This window comes from Coenobita brevimanus, chromosome 83, assembly GCF_032717465.1.
Source record: "Coenobita brevimanus isolate Jiangsu-jjx chromosome 83, ASM3271746v2, whole genome shotgun sequence".
Lineage (NCBI taxonomy): Eukaryota > Metazoa > Arthropoda > Malacostraca > Decapoda > Coenobitidae > Coenobita > Coenobita brevimanus.
The window spans coordinates 1,412,086-1,438,734 of record NC_137036.1 but is presented as its reverse complement, the minus strand read 5'-3'; the positions used below and the strand labels follow the sequence as shown (position 1 = coordinate 1,438,734).

At 41.9% G+C, this 26,649-nt stretch overlaps 2 protein-coding genes across 2 annotated transcripts in view; both read right to left on the bottom strand.

The window, feature by feature from the left end:
* LOC145409769 (uncharacterized) overlaps positions 1 to 26,649 on the bottom strand; it is a 265,348-nt gene that overhangs the window by 56,589 nt on the left and 182,110 nt on the right. The gene's annotated exons all lie outside the window — the stretch shown is intronic.
* Positions 1 to 26,649, bottom strand: part of lace (serine palmitoyltransferase long chain base subunit) — a 63,878-nt gene that overhangs the window by 17,574 nt on the left and 19,655 nt on the right. The window contains exons 3-9 of the mRNA XM_080280067.1: positions 16,139 to 16,264; positions 11,136 to 11,290; positions 10,107 to 10,252; positions 9,549 to 9,751; positions 8,740 to 8,919; positions 7,764 to 7,925; positions 2,472 to 2,598 (exon numbers count right to left, since the gene is read on the bottom strand). Coding sequence (XP_080136193.1) covers positions 2,472 to 2,598; positions 7,764 to 7,925; positions 8,740 to 8,919; positions 9,549 to 9,751; positions 10,107 to 10,252; positions 11,136 to 11,290; positions 16,139 to 16,264 — 1,099 coding nt within the window. The remainder of the gene's footprint in view (positions 1 to 2,471; positions 2,599 to 7,763; positions 7,926 to 8,739; positions 8,920 to 9,548; positions 9,752 to 10,106; positions 10,253 to 11,135; positions 11,291 to 16,138; positions 16,265 to 26,649) is intronic.

Genomic DNA, 26,649 nt, shown 5'->3' with positions numbered 1-26,649 from the left:
TCAGTCAATCCTTTAGTACTTCCACAAAGACCCACAAGGGCTGGGGTGTGGGGGGCTCAAGGCTACACTACTGACGTCAACATTATTTACGTCAGACCACCACCACACCAACATCCCAGCCGGCATGCTGTCCCTATCTATCATTAGCCAGACGTCTTAATCCCAATGGGGGTGGCCACAAACCAACTGCCTCCATGTCATCCTCTCCAACATCAGGCTGCCCTCCCTCCTATGCACAAGACCCTTATTCATTTACCACTGCACCCCATCCCTCCACATCATCCTTAGTCTCCTTCTTCTCTCCTCCACCTCTCTACCCCGTTCCTCCACAATATCCTCTGTCTCCTGCCCTTCCCCCTCACTCACCTACACCCTCCTAGTCAATCTTTTTTCAAACTCTCCACATGACATACAAACTCACACACTACTGCTCCTAACACAGCACGTAGATAAGAAAATAAATAGAGTTTGTTATATTCCAAGTGTTATATTTTAGTTTAAGTGATTGTAAAGTAAAATAAGTGCAGAACTTGATGTAATTAACTGTTGCAACCCTCCATCTATGCAACCCCCTGTCCTAGCCTATGACATGCACCCAACTGTTTTTATCGCTTACTTTTACTGCTTTATAAATGCTACTTTAGTTTAGTGTTAATAAATAATCACATATAATTTGCAACTATAGAGGGATTATATAGCTTTTTTGCAATTATTTTCTGGTTTGGCCATGTGGAGAGGATGGACAGCAAAGACTGACAAGGAGAATGTATGTGAGTGAAGTGGAGGGGTGAGAGGGAGGGGGAGGCCAAGGATGTGATGGAGGGATGGAGTGGAGAGGTATATGAGAGAGGGGGGTGTGAGCTGGGAGCAGGGCAGTGAAATGACATGGGACAGGTCGACATGGAGGTGATTTGTTTGTGGCCACCCCTTATGGGATTAAGGCATCTGGCAATAGACAGATAGATAGATTTTCCAGTTAGTCAGAAAATTCGTTAAGTCAAATTACCCTAGAGACCGCTGTGGTTCAACTTATGATGTTTTGACTGTAAAATGGGCAAACCTAGGCTGTCTGGACATTGCTACTCCTCACCCTGCCCTAGGATGGGAAAGGAAGTCCAGATGATGATGATGATGATGATAATGGTGATGATGATGATGATGGTGATGATGATGATGATGATGATGATGATGATGATGATGATGATGATGATGATGATGATGATGATGATGATGATGATGATGATGATGATGATGATGATGATGATGATGATGATGATGATGATGATGATGATGATGATGATGATGATGATGATAATGATGATGATGATGATAATGATGATGATGATGATGACACTGTAAATAAATAAAAATGCGAACTCCCTATATCTGAGACGCAGCCAAAGTTTTTTCTGCCCCATTTAAACACTGCCAGGGAGGTGGTGTGGTGTGCAGTGATGTCAATAATCAGGGGAGGCATTTATAAACCGTCCTAAGCTGAAACCGTCTATGCAGGTGCTGGTATATACATCGTTTTTATTCACACTGCACCAAACATTTCACATTAAAATCAGTGAATATTATAATGAAGAGAAAAAAAAGAGGGAATCACCAAATATTTCAAATTTTAAATCACTGAATATTATAGTGAAATGAAGAAGAAAAAAACAGCAAAAAAAAAGGTAGGCTATGCTGTCTGGCGCTCTGGACTCTCGACCATCAGGTAAAAATGATAAAATGGTTTGTAAATATCATCCCTGAGTGCATATTCTTGGAGGTTATGGAAGCTCCCTAACGCCTCTTGCTTACTGATTTATTTTGAGATATGGCTGGTTAATATAGTTCTGTGTATTACTATAGTGGAGGGAGGGAGGGGGAGGGGAAGACCAACGATGAGGTGAAGGGATGGTGTTGAGAGGTACATGAGGGAGGGGGGAGTGAGTTGGAGGGAAGGCAGTCAAATGGTGGGTGACAGAGCGACTTGGAGGAGTTTTGTCCATGGCCACCCTTTGCGGGATTAGGGCTATAGATAGACCAACAGATAGATATTGCTAATGCAGAGTATGGCAATATTACAATAATCTAACACAGAGGATGATGGCATAGAATAATATGCAAAATAAATCAATCAGGAAGAAGTGTTAGGGAGCTTCCTTACCAGATGAGTATACAGGCATGACAGGAAGCTCCCTAACACTTCTTCCTTACTGATTTATTTCCGAACATGACTGGTTAATAAATGCAAAGTGTGGTGATATCAGAACAATTTAAATAACACAGAGGATGATGGCAAGTATAATAGGCACAATAAATCAGTTAGGAAGAGGTGTTAGGGAGTTTCTGGACCCCATGAGAATACATGCATGGACTTCAGCCAGCAAAATCAGTTAGGAAGAGGTGTTAGGGAGTTTCTGGACCCCATGAGAATATGCCCCTGGACTTCTGCCTACAAAAACACAGTACTGCGGCCTAACCTTCACTGGAGCCGTCCTTGCCCATGATGAGAGACATGGAGGTGATGATTTGCTGGGCTACAGGGGGTGGCATGGAGGCGGCGTACACCTGGGCGTGGCTGGTGACTCGCAAGTAGTTGATTAGCTCCTGTCAGGTTGGGAGGAGGAGGGGTTAAAATCACCCATGTTGGAGTGTTTATAAACAAAACAAAAGAAAGCAAACCTTTATAAACAAAACAAAACAAACCTTCTTTATAAACAAAACAAAAAAAACAAACCTTCTTTATAACCAAAACAAACCTTCTTTATAAACAAAACAAACCTTCTTTATAAACAAAACAAACAAACCTTTATAAACAAAACAAAACAAACCTTCTTTATAAACAAAAAAAACAAACCTTCTTTATAACCAAAACAAACCTTCTTTATAAACAAAACAAACAAACCTTTATAAACAAAACAAAACAAACCTTCTTTATAAACAAAACAAAACAAACCTTCTATATAAACAGAACAAAACAAACTTATCTTTATTGTCACTACACCTCTTGAGATGGATGCCTGTGTGTGGTGGCATCAATATTACTCATCAATTCCCCTGCCCTGTTATGCAAATGTCCCTGTACTTCCTTCCCCCTCCCTCAAAAGGAAGATGGTGGTTGCACTCCACTAGATTCATGCTTCAAATCAGCCTGCAGTTACAACTACTACTATTAATACTGCTACTACTACTACACTACTATTACTACCACTACAGTAAAAGTCCAATCATTCGGCATCTACAGGACCAGGCCAATGCCGAGAAACTGGATTTGCCAAATAATTGAAAAACCTACCCACTCAGTACCTTATATGTATCAGTGAACACTGTCATCACCACTTATGATATTACAAATGTGTTTGGAGAGAGTACTGTATACTGTATGATACTGTATAAGACTGTAATCAATACAGTACTGTACTGTACCTGAATCTAAAATATATATAAATTAGTGAACATATACAAGTGTAATGATACAGTAGGCCTACAAGTCACAGATAACACTTCCTGGATGGCCAAAATCTATCTATCTATCTGTTACCCGACGCCCTGATCCCGCAAAGGGTGGCCGCAGACAAAACGCCTCCAAGTCGCTCTGTCACCCACCATTTGACTGCCCTCCCCCCAACTCACCCCCCCCTCCCTCATATACCTCTCAACTCCAAAATGATAGAGAATATTACCTACCTGCTCAGTACACCATTTGTACTGATGAACACTGCCATCACTACTTATATTATTACAAATGTGTTTGGAGTGAGTACGGTATACAGTACTCTCTCCGAACACAAAATAAAATACATAAAATAAACTGGAGAAATATGAATTGGTAAGGCCGTTTGAATGAAAGTTAAACATACATTTAGCGCTCATTCTTTTGTTCGTTTTTGTGTTTATGTGTGAAAGAGAGAGTACTGATGCAAAGTACGTAGAGTGAGCTTCTTCCATTCTTCTGAAAGCAATTATTTTTCTTAAAGATGTGAAGAGACTTGTCTGGAAAACCAAGCAATGTGTTATTTAGCTTCCCAAACCCACGCTATGATTCACTAATTCACAGGAGAATTGATAAAGTTGCGCTGCATGTGCCATATGGCGAAACCACCTGAGATTAAGCGACCGCCTGACTGCTTGGAATCGTATCGTAGAGTTGTGTAAACATACCAGTGAGCTTTGTTCCCTTCCCATAATTGTTCATGTTTTTTTATAGCTCACATTAATTCGACATCACTGACACCGGTACTGTAAAAGGCTGTTCAACACCAGGGGTTATTAAGGGGTTAATGGAATACATAACTGTTTGCATCAATACTCTCTCTTTCACATATAAACACAAAAATAAACAAAAGAATGAGTGCTAAATGTACGTTTAACTTTCATCAGAAAGACCTTACCAATTCATATTCCTCCATTTAATTTTATGTATTTTTCTGACTTTAGGTTAGGTTTGATTTGGTTACATTATTAGGTACAGTTAAACTCAGTTACGTTAGGTTTAGTTAAACATTTAGGACAGTCCCTTCCACCATTATGCCGAGGAATCAAACAAGAGTTGTCGCAGCCATACAGCTAAAAACAACAGGGAAACAGGTTTAACAAGCTATGTTTATTTATGGAGGGATGGAGTTGAGAGGTATTTGAGGGAGGGGGGGGTGAGTTGGGGGGAGGGTAGTCAAATGGTGGGTGACAGAGCGACTTGGAGGCGTTTTGTCTGCGGCCACCCTTTGCGGGATTAGGGCGTCGGGCTATAGATAGATAGATAGATAGCATTACAGTATCAGTGGTTTATGGGCTACTGGTACACAATTACCAGTAAATGCTATTTCCAGGAAGGTGTCAAGAATTAGCGAATTACAAGAATCAGCGAGAGGACTTGGAAAGTAACTGTTGCTAATTTGGGGGGGTGGTTACTGTACTGTATGATACTGTGCAATATTGTAATCAATACAGTACTATACCTGAATCTGAGAAATATAGAAACTAGTGGACATATACAAGTGTAATGAAACAGTAGGCCTGTAAGTCACAGATAACACTTCCTGGACCGCCAAGATGATTCCGAACATCTCATGAACAATCACAGACGTTTGTAAATGGGACTATTTCTCAAAACTGCCGAAATATTGGATCTAATGAATAATCAACTGCCAAATAATTGGAATTTTACTGTACTGCTACTACTGTTACTACTACTACTACTATTACTACTACTGCTACTACAGCTACTACTTGTACTATACTACTATTACTACTACTACTACAACTACACTTTTCTTGAACACTAATGAATTCATTATGAAGATTTGGTGCATTTGAGAAATAAGAATCGTTTCGTTTCGTTTTTAAAGGCTCCAACATGTTTGCATGTGTCGGCCTTGGTCACCTAATGGCAGCTCTCCACGCTGCACGATCCATTGCAACCTCCCTGTTCAGTCCCTTAACCCTAAGGTCACACTTAATGACCTCATCCCATGTCTTTCTCGGTCTACCCCTCATAACTCCACCCCCAATATTAACATTTCTCACCTTCCTCACCCAATTATCATCCCCCATCCTCTCCACATGTCCAAACCACCTCAATCTACCTCTCCTCATCGCAACACCAATACACTCCAGTCCCATCCTACCTCTCAACTCTTCCATTGTAAACCCAGCCCCTCCAGGCCTTGGATGCAGGGACGCACTGCACATCCACCTAATCATTGTCATTTCTGTACGTCTGAGCCGGCGAATATCTTCCTCCTTCACTGCCCAGGTCTCACTGCCATACAGCATTACACTCCTAACACATGCTGCATACAAAGACCCCTTAGCACGTAGGGAGAGCCCTCTCAATGTCAGGAGAGGCAAGAGCTCCCTGAACTTCTTCCAACCACTTCTCACCCTAGCCACAGAGCTAGCTCCAGTCCCACCTCCAACACACAACATGTCTCCCAAATAACAAAACTCTTCCACACACTCAAGAGATTCACCAGCAAGTTCAATCCTTTCACGTCTGACAATCTCCACCTGCTCACCCCGGCACGCCGTACACATAAAATCAGCATTATCTCGCAGTCTACCTCTGATACCACTACATCTCTTATGCACCCATTTATCACACACACCGCACAAGATGTAATTACTTCCCACGCCCTTGTGGCAAACTGCACATGGCCACTCTCCCTCGTCTTTGACAGTACCGCCACCAACCCTAGATATCATCACTTTTGTTTTATCTGCATTTACCCTTAAACCCTTTTGCCCCATACCATCTCTCCACTTCCTAAACCTTTCCTCCGCCTCCCTTTCATTCTCTGCAATCAACACCAAATCATCAGCATACAACAACTCCCACAGGAGTCCGTTTCTAAAGTCACGTGAAAGGGCTTCAAGTACCATGATAAACAACATGGGACTCAAGACTGACCCCTGATGCACACCAACATTCACGGAAAACTCATCACTCAAATCTCCATTCACTCTCACCTGGGTGTGAGCACCCACATACATGGCCATAACCCAGATTATTATTATTGTTATCATTATTATTATTATTATTATTCTGGACATTGTTACTCCTCACCCTGCCCTTGGGTAGGAAAGGAGGTCCAGATGATGATGATAATGATTACTATTATTATTATTATTATTATCATTACTACTACTATTATCAATCAATCATCCAATCCTACGTTGCCCCATGAGGAGCGTAGGAGCCCAGGGCTAGGCAAGTTGGTCCTGACATTTAAGATGAGAGTGACCAGCCTCACTCATCCCTGAGTGGCATTACGTGAGCAATAAACCCCAACCACCCCTTGGATATAAACCTTCACCGGCTCAATCCGATTGGAGAGCCGTACTTACCCACTAAACCACCAGGTGCCAAAATTTGGTTATATGGTTACCACTCAGCATTGTAAATGGTTTCCTGGTGTACAGGAAACCATTTGGCTTGTCACTCAGTGTAGAGTCGCCCACAGGCAGAAGGAAGAGGAAAGAATGAAGGAAAGAAAGACAGAAGAGGGAGTGTAAAGTCACCCACAGGCAGAAGGAAGAGGAAAGAATGAAGGAAAGAAAGACAGAAGGGAATGTACAGTTACCCGTAGGGAGAAAGACGAGGAAAGAATGAAGAAAAAAAAGACAGAAGAGGATGGAAGGAAAGCAGGATGGAGGAGAGGAAAGGGCAGACATCCAAGAGCAGCTCTACATCAAGTGAGTGGATGATGAGTGCCATTATTATTATTATTATTAGTCACTGTCATCATTACCATTAAGCTCAATGTCCCAGGTCCTGTATAGAGATGCCTTCATTATAATGGCATAAATATAACAACACTGTGCCACTGCCCAGACACACAAATATCCCTCAACCTTCTCCCTATCTCCCTCCCCTCCACTGTCAAGCTGCCCTCCCTCCAACCCACACCATAAACAAGATAACAGCGTCACTGATAATGCCATGTATCACCTTAGACAATCACATCTGGTAAGTCTGTTAACATTATCGAAAAGGAATCCTCATTATACCCCCCCCTCACTTGACGATGACATTTTGAGTTGCGAGAGGCTGACCAAAAAAGACCTGGGATGCAGTCATAGAGTGTGACCTCAGGGATAAGAAACTGAACAGGGGGGGGTTGCCAGAGATCGAGCAACATGGAGAGCCACCATTAGATGACATAGGCCGATGTATGCAAGCATGTTGGGGCCTTGTAAATGACATGAAACGATCCCTAGCATTAACCGTACCGAAGTCTGTAACACCAAACAACAATATATCAACCAGAACGTACCTTGTCACCAGCAATGTATCCACCCGCTGCACCAAAACTCTTTGTAAAGGTGCCCATGTGAATATCCACATCCTTTGGGTCCACACCATAGTAATCCACCACACCACCGCCGCGAGGACCCAACGCACCAATGCTGTGAGCCTCATCAACGTACAGGTAGGTCTGAAACAGATGAAAACATACGAGGATTAGCACTCTCAGAAGCCTCTATGCACTCCATGAGGCCGAGTTACACATTTACTGCTTCATCATCATCATCATTATCATCATCACCTTTTTTTTAGCGTCCTTCACTTCCCAGTGTCAGGGTTGGATGTGATATGAGTCGTTTCCATCTATCTCTGTCCTCCACGTCGTCTTCGCTTATATTTAAACGTCTCATATCTTCCATAACCACTATATTTATTGCTTCCAAGTGAAAAGATGTGATGAGTTAATGAGTATAAAAACTACTCCACATGACCAATCCTTTTAAAGCATTCAAAACATCCGCTGAACCAACACCAACAGATAATTTGAAACTCATCCGTACAGACAAGACACCGGCAGATCAACATTGCAGAAGATTTAATGCAACGATTCAAGACCCAGGCAACCGTATGCAACCTTGCTAGTTATACAAATGGTTACTGTGTCAATGGGTGAATACTGTCAATACTAACCTTGTAAAACAGACACTATCTATCTATCTATCTGCCTATAGCCTGACGCCCTAATCCCGCAAAGGGTGGCCACAGACAAAACGCCTTCAAGTGGCTCTATCACCCACCATTTGACTGCCCTCCGCCCAGCTCACTTACCCCTCCCTCATATACCTCTCAACTCCACCTCATCCTCAGTCTCCCCCTCCCTCCACTTCACTTACATACACCCTCTTAGTCAGGCTTTCATTCTCCATTCTCTCCACAACCTCCTAAGTACTTTTTCCTACCTTGTACTTCTTCATGATCCTGATGACCTAAGTACTTTTTCCTACCTTGTACTTCTTCTTGATCCTGACGAAGTTAGGTAGGTCACATATGCTTCCCTCCATGGAGTATATGCCTTCCACCACAATGATGGCCTTCTTCCAGGGCCGGCGAGTGCGAGGGTGGCCGTAGATGATGGCCTCACGCAGCTTCTTCTCGAGGTCTTCAGCATCGTTGTGGCGGAACACCTGACGGAAAGTTTGTAAAGTTTTAACTGTAATCACCACTTTAGTTTATCTATCTATCTATTGCCAGACGCCTCAATCCCGTATGGGGTGGCCACAAACAAATCGCCTCCATGTCGCTCTGTTCCCCGCCATTTCATTGCCCTGGTCCCAGCTCACACCCCCCTCCACATATACCTCTCCACTCCATCCCTCCATCTCATCCTTGGCCTCCCCCTCCCTCTCCCCCCCTCCACCTCACTCACATACATTCTCCTTGTCAGTCCCTCACTCTCCTTCCTCTCCATATGGCCAAAGCATCTTAATGTGTTTCTCCTAACGTTTCCTATCACATCCACATCCACACCACAACACTCCTTCACTTCCTCATTTGTCAGTCTGCCTCTCCATGTGACTCCACTTTAGTAACAATACAAAATACAACTCATACCCATCCCACTCTGCCCTCAGTGTAATGCTGCCTCTCACACTACAATGCCGCACACTCACCTCATTCATCACTCTCTTACAACACACACAAACTTCAACATAACCCTAATGAATGATCTTTGGCCATATCCAGCTGAAGTGCCTGCTTATCTATAGATCACCAGGTTCACACAATCTCAGCATCAACAAAAACAACAACATACCTTGACTGTGGCACCAGAGAGTCGCAGACCAAGGATGAGTGACGCGTGGTTGAACTCATCAGACAGCACTAGACAGCCTGGGCCCAGCAGGGAAGGCAGGTTGAGTACATTGGTGGCAAAACCCATCCCAAAGGTTATGGCGTCCTCCACACCAAGGAACTCTGCCACAAGACTCTCAAGCTGGCGGTGGATCTCTAGTGTGCCTGAAATACAAATTAAATGATGTACAAGAGGTGGACATTTTTTTTTTCAGTGCTCATCTCCATAAATTAGGTCTTTTGAACCAGTGACAGATTAATAACTGTCTGTCCTGGGATACAAGGCACTGAAACACCCAAGTTATCACAGTTACATCCTTTAGGTGTTGCCCGGGTGTTCAGTTTACCTTCCAGCCCACAACTGATGGACGGACACCTGAGTCAAGTGGCACTGGCTTTCCGCACCATATTCCAACCCTGGCATATCCAGCTGGGAGTTTTGTACCTAGTAACACCAACCACTCAGCCACTGTACCACTCTACCACACTGAGGGGAAAACTTTAAACCTGTGATATTTACCAAGCTCCATGCGAGAGCTGTTGGTGGCGATGCCAAGCTCCTTTGTGATTTTCTCGGCTGCATCGTGACAGGGACCCTTGTTCTCGGCAAACCCAAGGTAGTTGTACGAACCAACGTTGATGCACTTCTGGCTCTTGCCGGTCAGTCTGAAAATAACACCAAAATGACCACCAATCAAAGGATATGGCTGTTATGGCCCTACAGTACTCTCAATGTCAACCCAGTGGACTGCTGGCTGACTCTAACCTCTTCCGGCAGTCCACCCTCATCTTTTGCCGGGACAGGGAGGGAGCTGAGAGACATATGTATGGCAGGTTGTGGCAATGTCTCAATGTACAAATGCATCCCTCTCCGGAACCCTCCCCCATCTGCTCCTCCTCACCCCTCCCTACCTTCCCTCACCCTTCCCATCTAATTTCCTTCCCCGTCCTCACTCTTCCTACCTTTCCTCCCTTCCCTCTCTTCCTCACCCTTCCTGCCTTCCCTCCCACCCCCATCCTCATCCCTACCTACCTTCCCTCCTCCTTACCTCATCACCCTTCCTACCTACCTCCTTCCCCCACCCTCATCCCTTCCTACATTCCCTCCCTCTCCCATTCTCACCCTTCCTACCCTCCCCCATCCTCCTCACCCTTCCCTACCTCCCCTCTCCTCACCCTTCCTACCTACCTCCCTCCCCCATTCTCACCCTTCCTACCTTCCTTCCCTCCCCTCCTCCTCACCCTTCCCTACCTTTCCCCATCCTCACCCTTTCTGCCCCCTTTCCCTCCCCTTTCCTCACCCTTCCTACCTCCTCTCCTTCACCATCCTCACCCTTTCTACCTCCTTTCCCTCCCCCATCCTAATCCCTGCCTACCTTCCCTCCCTCCCTCTCACCACTTACAGTCATATAACAACGTCTATTTATAACAGAAACGGGTCCAGGTTGGGCCATTACTGCTGTACCTTCCACAAAAACAACTTCTCCAAACGTGGTACAATTGTTCCAAGGCGAGGTAAATATCCAAACCTCTTCCTGGACACACTTACTTCATGGTCCAGCCGTAGTCGGGGCTGTATCGTTCCATGAGGTCAATCTCTGCCCCGGGGACGCTGCAGATGGCTCGGTTCCAACAGTCCTGGATGCGCCGGTACACATTCCTGGTGTAAAAGCTCTCAAAACCGATGTACAGCGGGACGTAACCCTGTACCAGAAAACACCAGGATGAGAACACACCCGATGTTTAGGGATGTAGCGGCACACAGTCTAGTGGAAGGCGTGTACGGAATTGTTCTATTGTTTGGTGTTGTCTTTTTCACTGGTTTAGGAGGCTGTCTAACACCTCGCCTCTTCCTCAAGTTTATTTATGCATATGACACCTTTACATTCTTGTGTGTGCCATGTATGTTGTGTTTATGTTGTGGTGAGGGAGAGGGATGCCTTCATGTGGTGGCACTGGTATGGCTGGGTGCCTCCACTACCAGGTTATGCAAACATCCCTCACTTCCCTCCCTATCCCACAAAAGGAGGATGGTGGACTGCAAGAGGAGGACAGTTTCAGCATGTAGTCCACTGTGTTCGCATTTCAGATGAACCCTGGGCTACAAATACTACTACTACCACTGCTACTATTACTACTACTTCTACTACTACTACCACCCTGTACTACTGTCTATGCTAGTGCTGTGACCCCAAGCACATCCACACACAAACCAAGTAACCTGCAGGCTAAAGTTACCCCTCACTTGCAGTCCATCCATCTTCTTTTGAGGGACAAGAAGGGAGTTGAGGGGCATTTGTATAACTGGGCAGTGGATCCAGCCAGTTATAGCAGTGCCACAACATGAAGGCATCCCTAAACCTGTTATTCTGGCACACGGCCCATTTTTTAACATACCTCTTAAGTATACATGTTCTCTCTACACAAACGCAACATACGCAACACACACAACAACAGTGAGATGTAATACGCATTTAAACTGCAAAGGAGAGGGTCAAAAAGCCTCTAAACCCCTAACACCTTTCCCTAGGCAATTTATTTTATTTATTACACCTTACCCTCCCCTTCTGTGTTACTTAAATCTTTCCAATATGGCCATACTCTACATAAAATGCACAAAAAGGATCGTAACCACCCCATATCCAAAAATAAATTGCTTAGGAAAAGGTGTTAGGGGGCTTCCTCAACCGATGAGAATACAAGCCTCAGGGATACAAGCTCACATTCTTGTAGGGTAGGAACACTCTTAACACCTCTCCCTTTGTGATTTATTTTTGGAGATGCCTGGCTAATATCCTTTTGTACATTATTTATGTAGTGTATGGTGATGTTTGAAGTATTTATGTAACACAGAATAGAACAGTAAGGTGTAATAAGCAAAATAAGTCACCTAGGAAAAAGTGTTAGGGAGCTTCCTTAACCGAGGAGGGCAGTGTGCAAAATCTGGGCTCGTACCGGCAAATAAATCACTATAATGCAAGAACGAAGCTCCACACACCAGCATAACAATGATATTAATACAAACACCTAAAAAATAATAATAATAATGATAATGATAGTAATAATAATAATGAAAAATGCTGTGAATGAAATGACAAAAATAGTGAATGAACACAAGACAAAAGCAAACATGAAATAATAATAATAATAATAATAATAACAATAATGGTAATAATAATAACGCATACAACTGAAGCCACAAACTCAAAAAAATGGTTCTGGTACAGACACTTCTACTAAAAGTGCCTTTGGAAACACCTAAGCAACTGTTCTTTAGTGATTTATTTTTGCCCACTACACCTTGACACTCTCTTGTATATCAATACTGACACTGAGCCATCAATAACATACAGGATGATTATCAAGTTGAGGTGAAAAATGAACTGCTGAGAAGGAGGTGTAAAGTAATCATATTCTAAGTGGCTTGGAAAATATCCTAAAATCTCTTCCTAAGCAACTTATTCTGCATATTACACACCATGTTGCACGACAATGAAGGAGTTATGTCTGAAAAAAAAAAAAAAAAAAAAAAAAAAATTCAAATGACATGAAAGCTTAAGGTGTAATATTCAAAATAAATCACTTTGGAAGATGTGCTAGGAACCTCTTATACTACTCTGAACACAGCTCTAAATCACTGAACACAGCTGTAAATCTTTGAACACAGCTCGAAATCTTTGAACACAGCTCTAAATCTTTAAAACACAGCTCAAAATCTTTAAATACAGCTCTAAATCTTTTAAACACAGCTCTAACACTTTGAACACAGCTCTAAATCTTTAAACAAAGCTCTAAATCTTTAAACAGCTCTAAATCTTTAAACAGCTCTAAATCTTTAAACAGCTCTAAATCTTTAAACAGCTCTAAATCTTTTAAACACAGCTCTAAAACTTTAAACACAGCTCTAAATCTTTAAAACATAGCTCTACATCTTTAAACACAGCTCTAAATCTTTAAAACATAGCTCTACATCTTTAAACACAGCTCTAAATCTTTAAAACACAGCTCTAAACCTTTGAACACAGCTCTAAAACTTTAAACACAGCTCTAAACCTTTAAACACAGCTCTAAACCTTTAAACACAGCTCTAAATCTTTAAACACAGCTCTAAATCTTTAAACACAGCTCTAAACCTTTAAACACAGCTCTAAACCTTTAAACACAGCTCTAAATCTTTAAACACAGCTCTAAACCTTTAAACACAGCTCTAAACCTTTAAACACAGCTCTAAATCTTTAAAACACAGCTCTAAATCTTCCTTCCTACTCTACCCTCACTACTTACACCAATTTTCTCCCTACTTTACTCTAACTACTTACACCAACTTCCTCCCTCGTCTATCCTAACTACTTACATCAACTTCCTCCCCTACTCTACCCTAAGTACTTACATCAACTTCCTACCTACCCTACCCTAACTACTCAAGAGGTTTTGCAGGGACATTGACGATCTCGTGAGAGGTCAGCATGCACTGTTTTGAGAAGGGTGTCGTCTTAAAAATATCTCAGAGGTTAACCCGCTTCTCTCCCACTGGCACACCTTAACGGAAATGGACTCCAACGAGGTAAAAGAGAGTGAACAGCCAATCCCATATTACCGCACCCCCTTTGAGGCATAGGGCCCCGAGGTGAGGTTACTGCAGTCCGGTATATTCGAGGGTAGAGGACCAGGCTAACCCCCTGATGGCATTACCAGTATGATCGTAAAGCCTCCAGCCAACTCGAGGGGATGGAACCTACACACAGTCGTCACTCCAACTGGGGCATTCTAACCACTACACCACCAGGCTCTAGCGAGGTGGCTGCGGCATTTGACTCCTTGGAAATGCATGACATCCTTTTACGAGTTTGGATACAAATGACATCCTTCTACCAGTGTCTTTGTTAATTTTATCTGCATGACATTCTTCTATCAGTGCTCTTATTAGCAGATGATTTAATTCAACTTAGCAAGGGCTCATACTGAAGGGGCTCTATCTATCTATCTGTCTATCTCTCTATAACCAGATGCCTTAGTCTCATAAGGGGTGGCCACAAACAAACAGCCTCCATGTTGTCCTGTCCCCTGTCATTTCGCTGCCCTTCCTCCACCTTACCTCCCCCCCTCTTATATACCTATCCACTCCATCCCTCCATCTCATCTAACCCCTCCAGTTCAAAAAAAAACCATCAAGCTAAATGAAACCACACAATGATGGCAAAAAATGAAACCAAAATAATGTCCCTTGGTCCAACAGATTAACACACTGAATCCACGGGACTTCATTTCTTGTTTCTTTTACGACTATCAATTTTACTGGTTAGGAAAAGACCAGTTTTGAGGGCTACAGAAAGGCTATATCAAACACCCTCAATCTTGGAAAGTCTAACCTACACTGGATAAAACCATACAAAGATATAAACAAAGAAATAAATAAAGTAAAAACTAATAAGTCAACAATTTGCCTCAGATGTGGTAATAGGGATTGGCTGTAGGAATGACTCTAGTGGGTAAATTGACTGTCAACTTTTGCTAAATTACAATATATTGATTACAGGCAGTCCTCATTATAAGTTAGGGTGGTTTTCCAATATACTGTACTGTCTTTACATAAAATTGGTTACCGGAGGGAAACTTCCAAATCAGTTTTATACATGAGATGGGAAATTTAATACACAATTTTTCTTTGATTTACTCTCAGTAAACAAGTTAAATAATAATAATAATAATAAAAACAATATATAAATAAGTAAATATCTTCTTCCCCTTTTTTTCACCTATGGATGGCATGATGTAGGGTCCAAAAAATCAATGAATGAAAAATCACAATAAATAAAGACCTATCAAAAGAACAGCAATAAAAAAAAAAAAGAAGGATTAATTGTATACTGAAACATGTAAATTTTAAAGTTTCAATCAAATTTATATAGAGCTTAGTCCAATAACATCAAACAGACACACTCAGTAACTGCATGATCTGTGTTGCACCATGAAAACCTGTGAGGGATGGGGGAGGGGGAAGAAATATGAATGATGAGTCAAAGAATGGACAGGATAGGCTGAGTTTGGTGGGCAATGAGGCTGTGGAAGGAAAATATTGAGAACAGTCTAGCTTGTGGAAAATGTGAGCAGCAGAATGAGTAAAGAATGAGTGTAGTGGAAAATGCGTGCAGTGGAATGAGTGTAGTAAAGATTGCTTCAAAAACACACCAGAGTGTAAGTGTCCAGAGGGATTAAGAAACAGGCATGAAAGTCAAAGAAACAGGTGTAATGAGTTGGCATTATTGTGAGGGTGAAAAGAGGCCAAAACAGTACAGCATACCTTGTGGAGTCGTGTGCTGTAACATTGGTTTGGCGTACTCAAAGTTACTTCAAAGTTTTCAATGTAATTTAGTACTGTTTTCATTTACCTGGTGTCTTGCAACACAGGTAAACGGGTGACTTATAATGAGGACTTACTTATTACTCGTTAACTGTGATATATAAACCAATTAGAACACTTTGCAGGTAAATTTAGGGGTGTTTAAGGTGGACAAGTGGGCAGAGTGCTGGGTCATCCCCTGTCCACTCTACCTCTCTGTTTGTTTCTTTCGATGATGGAGGGTAGAAGAACTCTTTGACGTATCCCACGAGGAAGAGGACGCCATACGACAGATAGATGGTGAAGGTGGTAAACGGTGGACACACCTCGATGTCCCTCTTTAGGTGTGATGAAGAAAATGCATTCCCAGTTTAACCCAACTAGCCCACAGACAGACTACTTTATTCTTGCCATCTAATAATGCTTTTATTCAATTTAGGACAGGCATTATAAACAGGAGGGGTTACTTATAGCCATAATATACTCCTTCTGGTATTATTGTAGTTGTTATGCCAGGTTCAAAAGAATGTGAACCTGGTAGACTGCAGGCTGAAGTTGTCCTCCTCGTACAGCTCTTTATCTTCCTTTCGTGGGACAGGGAAGGAGGTGAAGGATGTTGGTGGGACAGGGAAGGAGGTGAAGGATGTTGGTGGGACAGGGAAGGAGGTGAAGGATGTTGGTGGGACAGGTAAGGAGGTGAAGCATGTTGGTATAACTGGGTTGTAGAGAAGTTCAGTCATATCACTGCCATTGCATCAACAGTTCTCTCTCCACCACCATGCCTTTTGGTGCCAGAGGAACATCTTAAAAAACTGGCACCGATATAACTCGACACCCTAACTACTCATTTATACAAACATCCACTATCTCCCTCCCCATCTCTCAAGCCTTGCTATTCATTTATACAAACATTCACTATCTCCCTCTCTCTCTCTCAAGCCTTACTCAGTTATACAAACATTCACTATCTCCTCTCTCTCTCAAGCCTTACACAGTTATACAACCATTCACTGTCTCCTCTCTACCTTTCAAAATGGAAATGGTGAATGGTGGGAGAAAGGGGAACTTCAGCCAACAGTCCACCATACTCCAATTCTGATGCACATTGGGCTTAACAACACTAACATGCCCTGCACATTGGCTGGCTTTCTCTAGGTCACGTCAGATCACTCGCAACCAGCACGAATAACGTGACAAGGATAGGCCTGGATGCAACGGATTAATTTAGCAACACTAAGTCAGTGGCATCTCTTTTACTTCATTCCTTTATTTCATTCATTATTTCATTCATTCTTTTATTTCATTATTTATTTCATTCCTTTATTTTATTCTTTCTTTCACATATGGATATTTATTTGCAGGAAGACCTATCAATATTAACGGATTATGAGGCTCCTAACACCTCTTCCTTAGCAATTTATTCTTGGCTCCCTAACACCTCTTCCTCAGTGATTAATTTTTGGAAATGGCCAGCTTTTATCCTTCTACACATTATCTATAAAGAGGATGGTGATATTGGAATGATTTGTATAACTCGGGGAAAGACAGTAAGGTGTAATAAGCAAAATAAATCACCTACAAAAAGGTGTTAGGGAGCTTCCTCAACTGATGAAAATACAGGCTAGGTGTTATAGATTTCAAAGTAACAATTTCTTCGTGACTACTCTGCATCTATCTATCTATCTGTCTATCTATAGCCCAACGCCCTAATCCCGCAAAGGGTGGCCACAGACAAAACGCCTCCAAGTCGCTCTGTCACCCACCATTTGACTCCCCTCCCCCCAGCTCACTCCCCCCTCCCTCATATACCTCTCAACTCCATCTCTCCACCTCATTCTCAGTCTTTCCCTCCCTCCACTTTACTTACATACACTCTCTCGGTCAGTCTTTCATTATCCATTCTCTCCACATGTCCAAACCACCTCAGTGTGTTTCTCCTAATTTCTTTATACTGCGCCTTTATATTGTCCTCTACAGCCATCCCTCCGCTTGCAAAGGCCGGCCCTAAACAGATCAGTTATACGCAGCGACCCCAAACACAACCCCAAACCCTAAACACAACCCCAAACACCAAACACAACCCCAAACACCAAACACAACCCCAATCCATCGTGTGCAAACTAATGGATATACGCAGGTTGGGCCCCACAGCAAACTTATTCCTATCTATCTATTGCTAGATGCCTTAATCCCGTAAGGGGTGGCCACAAACAAATCACCTCCATGTCGCCCTGTACCCTTCCATTTCACTGCCCTGCTCCCAGCTCACACCCCCCTCTCTCATATACCTCTCCACTCCGTCCCTCCATCTCATCCTTGGCCTCCCCCTCCCTCTCCCCCTCATCACCTCACTCACATATACTCTCCTCGTCAGTCTCTCGCTCTCCATCCTCTCCACATGGCCAAACCACCTCAGTGTGTTTCTCCTAACGCTTCCTATCACACCCAAACCTTCAATATTTGACTGATTTCCTTTTCCTTGTTTATGCAACATTTGTGACACTTTATTTCCTGCGTTTACACAACATCAAAGGAAACTAACAAAATATTAAAAATGTGTGAGAGAGAGAGAGAGAGAGAGAGAGAGAGAGAGAGAGAGAGAGAGATTTAAACAACCTTCTTGTAGGTCACTTAACAGTCACTCTAGCATTATGTCTGTGCTGTAGGCCTATGCCAAACTATGATTAGGGAAAGATGAGAAGATTAAGAGATAGGAGAAATATGGGAGAGGGACAGAGGTTACACAACAAGGAAAAGTAAGAAACAAAGGAGAGAAAAGGAAGGAGGAGTTGTGACAGGTGTGGAGGGTGAAGGAGGCAGAGAGGTAGAGAAGGGAGGTAACAGAGACACTGCTGCCAGTTCACCTGAGCACAATAAATGTTATGCCTTATGACACATTTATCATAAAGGTCACATTTGGATGGAAGGAAGAGCATCAAAGCCTATCTAAATGTTGATGCTGTACTCCAGTCTGCCTGGCCAAGCAGACCCACCAACCACAGGCAAGCAGATGTCTTCCTGTGGCACGCAGTAACTCACCAGCTTGGAACAGAGCCCTTCTACAAAGCAAGGTACAGGTGAAATGTAAAGGATATGTATGAGTACCAGCAGCAGTCTCAGCCCAGACTGTAACTACTGTACCTGGTAAATGTGGTTGTGTTGCGCACCAGTAGGTGTGGTACAGAGCCCGCACCAGTAGGTGTGGTACAAAGCCAGCACTAGTAGGTGTGGTACAAAGCCAGATACTGGCCCTTGGCCTCATGTCACTCAGTCCTGTGGTGATACCTCCCAAAACGATGGTAACCATCCTTCTATAACCTTTTAAATCTTTCTAGAAATGACAGCAGCCATCACTCTCAGCCAACGTATTGCTTTTTAATTCTCTTAATGGCATTGCATTATGTATGTTTACCTAGGAACAGCAAGCCATGTCTTTAGAAAGCCTACCAGTAAGCAGCTTTGGCCATACAATGGCAGAGGTGGGTTTCAACTCTGTCAAGTGTGGATCCCTTACACACAGTACCCTACATTAAAGCTTGTCATGCAACTCAGCAGCTGACTGTTATTTACAAGGCTTTAGTATCAACACAGTTTGCATCAATAACATACAAAAGGATATTGGTGTCCAATGTGCAGAATAAACTGCTAAGGAAAAAGTGTTAGGCAATTCCCCAAGCCACATAGAATACACCTCTACACTCATCCCTCTCACTCTGACCACTCTCCCTGCAGTGGAATAAAATTGTTGGCAGGTGGGAAGAACACAATATTAAAGATGCCACTGTATTTTGCACCCACTCTTGCTATGTATTCTATCTACAGCCAGACGCCAACATCCCACAAGCGATGATCGTTTGTCTCTGAGTTTGTGGTTTTACAGGGAGGGGCACTAACCCTCCACCAACCCACTTGCAGACACACAGGCTACTTCTATTAAATTCAATCAATGTGGGGTAAACAAAGGAATATCTACTCTTTTCTCTTCAATCAACTTCTAAACAGAATAAAATCAGTTAGGGATGGCAAGAATAAAGCACTGTCGCTGGACACGAGGGTTAAATATAAAAGCAATGGCACCAACATAGACAAAAATGGACAAGGTACTGAAACAAAACATTGTCATAAGTAGAACACATTATCACATACCAATCACTGAGAATCCCCACTGTAATACAATCATTAATCTGTACAAGGCAAATACATAATACAAACCTGTAGAAAATTTTAAAACATGACCACATATAGAGAAGACAGAACTATACATACATTACTATTATCTCAGTCTGACTACACAGCAAGAGGAGTACTACTAAAATAATTTCATTGTACTGAATTAAGTACATGACTAGGACAAGAGTTATTTTACTGAAGTACACTACTGATGCTAAAATACACAGGATCCCCCCTCCCCACCCACCCCAAAAAAAAACTCTTGCTTCCATGGATGCATCTCGGCATTATACTCAGGCATGATCCAGGCTATACTATTCCATCTATCCATCATCCACAACAGCACAGTATTGCCCCAGTAAACAGACAGGGGTCGGGGAGTAGGTGCCTCAGTCCGGACATATGAGGCAACAGGGTCATGAACATGGTGCGTGACCTCAGGGATAAGAGGCTAAATAGGGAGGCTGCTGGACATCAAACAACGTGGAAAGCTGCCATTAGGTGACCTAGGCATGTATGTATGTGCCTTTATAAAGTGATACTGATTGGACCAAGACTGGGATGGGTAACAGCTGGTTGGAATGAGTGAATAAATAAAATTAAGTGCCAGATAGCAAAGATCGTATGGCATTATGTTATGATCTGTAAGGAGTAAGGAGGGCACGGCAGAGGATAATTAGAAACTAAAGGGACATCTGATTGGAATACTTTAACTCAATAGACAACCAAGCTTCTCAACACTGTATGAGGGCAATGCGGCTAATGAACTGCAAAAGAACAAAGCACAAAGGTCAAGCCCTGATCTCTCTACAGGCATCAGATGTGTCCCATGTAGGGGAAAGCATTTAAGTGCAATGAACTTCAAGTGAGGAGAATCTGAACTTTCAAAAGATTATTCAGTGTCTTTTACTGCCATGACTACAAAAATTTACCTCAACTAAATTTTGTGGCAGCCAGAGTAAAATTAGATGATGTATCCACAGAAGGCAAAAAGGGTTACCGGTACATAGTTACTTTCAATTTCATATCAAATCCAATGGCACCATGTTTCCTCTTAACCCTTGCCACACTAGTTCTCTGCAAAAGTAATTTATGTCCCCTTAATCACAGTTTTATAAGTAATGCAAACTGTATGTCACATGAGACTTGCAGTTTGGCCCGTACAGACCTTCACTGAGCCTCATATAAGGTCTGCAGCTTGACAAGGGTTAAGTAATTCCCACAATGAGGTTAGTCATGGTACAGCTGATGTTTTCGATGGACTGCAAGCTAAACTAAGCTCCAAAACCAGCTAACTACTTCCCTACTGTTGCTGGAAACTGTTGAGGCAAAGAAATTTTGGATGTGGAAGATGATTTAGGAAAGTTTCAGCATAGATTTTGACTAATTACTTTCATTTACTGCCTAAAAGTGATAATTGTGTGGCTGGTTAACAAACATGAATGCCACATGTGAGCATGGATTTTGACTAATTACTTTCATTTACTGCCTAAAAATGATGACTGTGTGGCTGGTTAGCACACTTGCAGCCACACATCACCCCAATTATTGATGGCAAAAGGGGTTAGCTCAGTGATGATTACTCCTGGGGGGAAAATTTTGTGGTTGGTTATCCAAGATGCACATTTGAAGGAGGTTAGCAAACATAATGCATAACAGTTACCCCCACCACCACCATCACCCAATACCCAAATACTGTGTAGGGATATATACTGTACAACATATATACAAACATACTGATCCCTTATATACAGCAGAGTAGGAGGAGGAGGGATGTACCAATGTAGTGACGTCAATATAACCATTATAAATATCCAGCAACTTCTTTCCTATCCACTAGAGGAAGGTTAGTGGACTGCGTTAAGTTATAAATATCCCTCGACTCCCTTCCCATCCACCAAAAGGAGATCGGCGGACAGCAGAAGTTAAAAATATCCCTCAACCCCTTCCTATCCCTCATAAGGTAGGTGGATTGCAGAAGGGTAAATTCAGCCTGCAGTCCACTAGGTTTGCATTCACATCAGCCTGGGACCACCACACCACCACCACCAAAAACAGTATCAGTAAGTCCTCATTTTATGTCTGGGATGATGCAAAACATCAATAAGTGGTGATTTAGTTTTATAGGTAACAATATTTTGAGAGAGAGAGAGAGAGAGAGACCCAAACTATATGGCAAGGACCTCTAATATGTCATTTTAGTACCATGATAATTTTTCATGTTAGTCTTGCTACAACTGGGTTATGTTAAATTCAAAACAAAAATAGTGTTGAAAGGCACCGCCCAATAACCCCTTCACACCAATCTCTTTTAAAATCTCTTATCTGTCCGGCCAATATTACTCAACTTAGAGGTGTGGCAGCAGAGAGAGAACCAATTACTATGTTTTATCTGTATTTCCAGCCAATATTACTCAGCTTGAAGGTGTGGTGGTACGGAGAGAATCATTTACTGTCTTTTATCTGTACATGTAGCCAATATTACTCAGCTTGAAGGTGTGGTGGTATAGAGAGAATCATTTACTGTCTTTTATCTGTACATGTAGCCAATATTACTCAGCTTGGAGGTGTGGCAGCAAGGAGAGAATCATTTACTATGCTTTAACGGAATTTCCGGCCAATATTACTCAGCTTGGAGATGTGGCAGCAGAGAGAGAATCATTTACTCTCTTTTATCTGTACTTCCTGCCAATATTACTCAGCTTGGAGATGTGACGGCAAGGAGAGAATCATTCAATATCTTTTATCTGTCCTTCCTGTCAATATTACTCAACTTGGAGGTGGTGTGCTGACATGGAATGAATCTTTTAATATTTCTTATCTTTTCTCTAAATTTCCAGCCAATATTACTCAGCCTAAGGGGGATCTGCTGGCATGGAGGAGAGATGTAGTATGCTCATGTAGGAGAGATGTGTGGTACTGTTTCAAGAGATGCCTTCATGTGGTGGCACTGATAGAATTGGGTGGTCCTACTGCCTGACTATACACATATCCCTCAACTCCCTCCGTATCCCCCCAAATGGGAGAACGCAGACAGCAGGAAATGGGCAACTTCAGACTGCAGTCCACTGGGTTCACGTCCATACCTAAGACTGGGGCCGGTGTTTTAGTCAGTTAGGGAAGCTTCCAAGCACCTCTTCCACTGAGATTAAGTTTTAGGTACAGCTGGATAATATCAATTTGTGTGTTAATTATATGGTGTGTGACAAAGCAACTTGGAGGCGTTCTGTCTGCGGCCACCCTTTGCAGGATTAGGGCATCGGGCTATAGATAGATATAGATGTCATTTATATTGAGTATGGTGGTATCAGAATGAGAATGAAAGGTCTCTGCAATGCTGAGTAACACTATACGTAATACAAATACAGTTTACTCATGCTACAGGGTCGGTGAACTGGACAAAATTCTTCTCTTGCAATGGTGTATTCAAGTGTGTAAAAATCCAGTACAAGATATTCCATTTAAATAATGTACATAAATATTTTTACATTACCCTCCCCTCCCACTTATGTACACTTTATGGTTCTTGAATTTTACTTCAACATTTTCAACCTGTGGACTTTTATCATTATTATTATTATTATTATTATTATTATTATTATTGTTATCATTATTATTATTATTACTATTATTGTCATCATTATTATTACTGTACAGTATAATTGTTAGTTATTAGTATTACTATTAGTAGCAGTAGTAGTAGTAGTATTTATTATTATTATTATCATCATTTATTATTATTATTACTATTATTGTCATTATTATTATTATTATTGTTAGTTATTATTACAATTATTACAATTATTATTATTATTATTATCAGTATTATTATCATTATTATTACTAATATTATTATTATTTTTAAAGATGAGGTGACATCCTTGAGCAGAGTGGATTTAAAACAATGTCACTTTCTGTTTTAAGACTATTGCTAAATTTATTCTCACTAACAACAATCATTCTTCTTCTGGCGTACAAGAAACATCCTCCAGCTGAAGTGGTTAAGTGTCTGTGAGGGTGTTAAGAGTACTGTACAGGTATTGCAAGTACTGTACACATGTGGCACAATTTCAAAAGCCCTCCAGTACACCCTGACCCATGATGACAGTTTAGTACAATCATCCTCCATTTTTTGTGGGTGTGAGCTGGGGGCAGTGCAGCAGAATGGCAGGGTACAGGGCCACATGGAGGTGATTTGTTTGTGGCCACCCCTTACGGGATTAAGGCATCTGGCTATAGATAGATAGATAGGTAGGGAATATACCAACCCACGACTTGTGTAAATCTGTGAATAATGAACCCACTCAGACATGCCCCCACCACCACAGAGTACTGTAAACATAAGCCTCTCAAAATGTCTCCCATCACCACAAATTACTGTAAATATATGCCTCTCAAAATGTGTCCCATCACCACAAATTACTGTAAATATATGCCTCTCAAAATGGCCCCACCACCACAAAATACATTTAACTATAAGCCTCTCAAAATGTCTCCCATCACTACAAATTACTGTAAACATAAGCCTCTCAAAATGTCTCCCATCACTACAAATTACTGTCAATATAAGCCTTTCAAAATATCTCCCATCACTACAAATTACTGTAAACATAAGCCTCTCAAAATGTCTCCCATCACTACAAATTACTGTAAACTGTAAGCCTCTCAAAATGTCTCCCATCACTACAAATTACTGTAAACATAAGCCTCTCAAAATGTCTCCCATCACTACAAATTACTGTAAACTATAAGCCTCTCAAAAGGGCCACCACCACCACAAATTACTGTAAACTATAAGCCTCTCAAAAGGGCCACCACCACCACAAATTACTGTCAATATAAGCCTCTCCAAATGTCTCCCATCACCACAAATTACTGTTTAAAACGTAATGGCATACACACCCTTTGCAGTGGACGAAAACATTATCACACGTTAGACCCTACTTGAAGAGTGTAGTACTCTCAGATAACTTTACAAATTGTTCTAAAATTACCCCAAAATACACCTTAAACTAGTGTACTCTGTGATGGTGTCCTCATCCATGAAGAACCCAAACTGGCAAAATCAAAATGGCAAGAAACGAGAGATGACGATATTCAAATTATTTTCCCTAACACAGAGGGCATACATGATGATGCTCTCTGTTAATCGGTCTATATATCACCTCCTCCTGCTTTCTTGATAAGTTCTATGTCTTGGAGGGCTTCTAGCACATCTTCATCAATTTATTTTGCATTGTACACGTGAATATTCTCTTGTATGGGAGCAATGCAGTGAAATGGAGTGGGACAGGACGGCATGGAGGCGATTTGCTTGTGGCCATCCCTTATGGGATTAAGGTGTCTGGCAATAGATAGATAGACTGATGTTATGTACTGTATATCCTTTCAACAGACTGTTTACTACCATCCACACATCCATTCCTACAGTGCCCCAGGAGGACTGATTTACAGCAGTGGCCTAGGTTGTTACACTGACAAATTCTTTTTATTGTATTCAGTCAATTGATCAACCCATCAGGAGCACAGAGGCTCTGTGGTAGGCACAATCCTGTGTGGATTTACTGGTATGTGATCAATAAACCCCAATCATCCTTCACATGGGCCGTTACTGCACCTTAAACCACTACAGCATAAAGTGTCCACTGCCAAGTTACATGGAAACAACCTGGTTTGACACTCAGTGTAGTCACCAGAAGACAGCACTACACTAGACAAGTGGATGGCAGAATACAAGAGAATATCCTTAGGTCATAGGCAAAAATATATCAGAAATGAAGGGTGCTAATGTGGCTCCCTACTCTACACAGATCAATAAACCCTAATGATAAACACAAGACAGTTAACCCAATCCATAATGCACCAACTTCAATCTATACCAGTAAATATTTAACTCAGTGTGAAGGGTTAGATGAAATTTGGTAAACATTCCTGTAAACATTCTTATTAATTCTCAGTTAAACACAGCCTTGTCCATTTTTATCATGTTTCATTAATTCAAAGTAAGTACAGTTAGACCATTCTCTCAAGCACTGATGCCATATTACCTGAGCATGACTGGTTAATATTTGGTGGTTGGGAAAATATTTGTTGTGTGGAATCTACAGTATGTACAGTTCAACTTCTCAAATATTAGGTGAATGGAAGTGTGGCCCATTGAAACGTGCAAACTTGGGCTGTCTAGACATTGCTACTCCTCACTCTGACCTAGGGTGGGAAAGGAGGTCTGGATGATGATAATGATGAAACAGTATCCACATTTTACAGTAGTAAGAAGTACAGACTGAAGTGTATTTTGGACTTCAAACTTGTCCTACCTGCTTCCTCAACTCCCTCAATTTGGTGCTGTGTTTTGTATTTTATTCTTCCTGTCACCAAATGATTCAATGTCAGACAAACCTCGAGTAGTGTTGAGATTAATAAAGACTGTATCTAACCGCTATTTCAAAAAATCTCTTCTCAGCTGAACAAAATCATCTGGTGACAGAAAGAATAAAGTTACATCACCCTGTTGCAGGGGTTACTTACTTCTACACCCAAAGAAAGTTCCGCC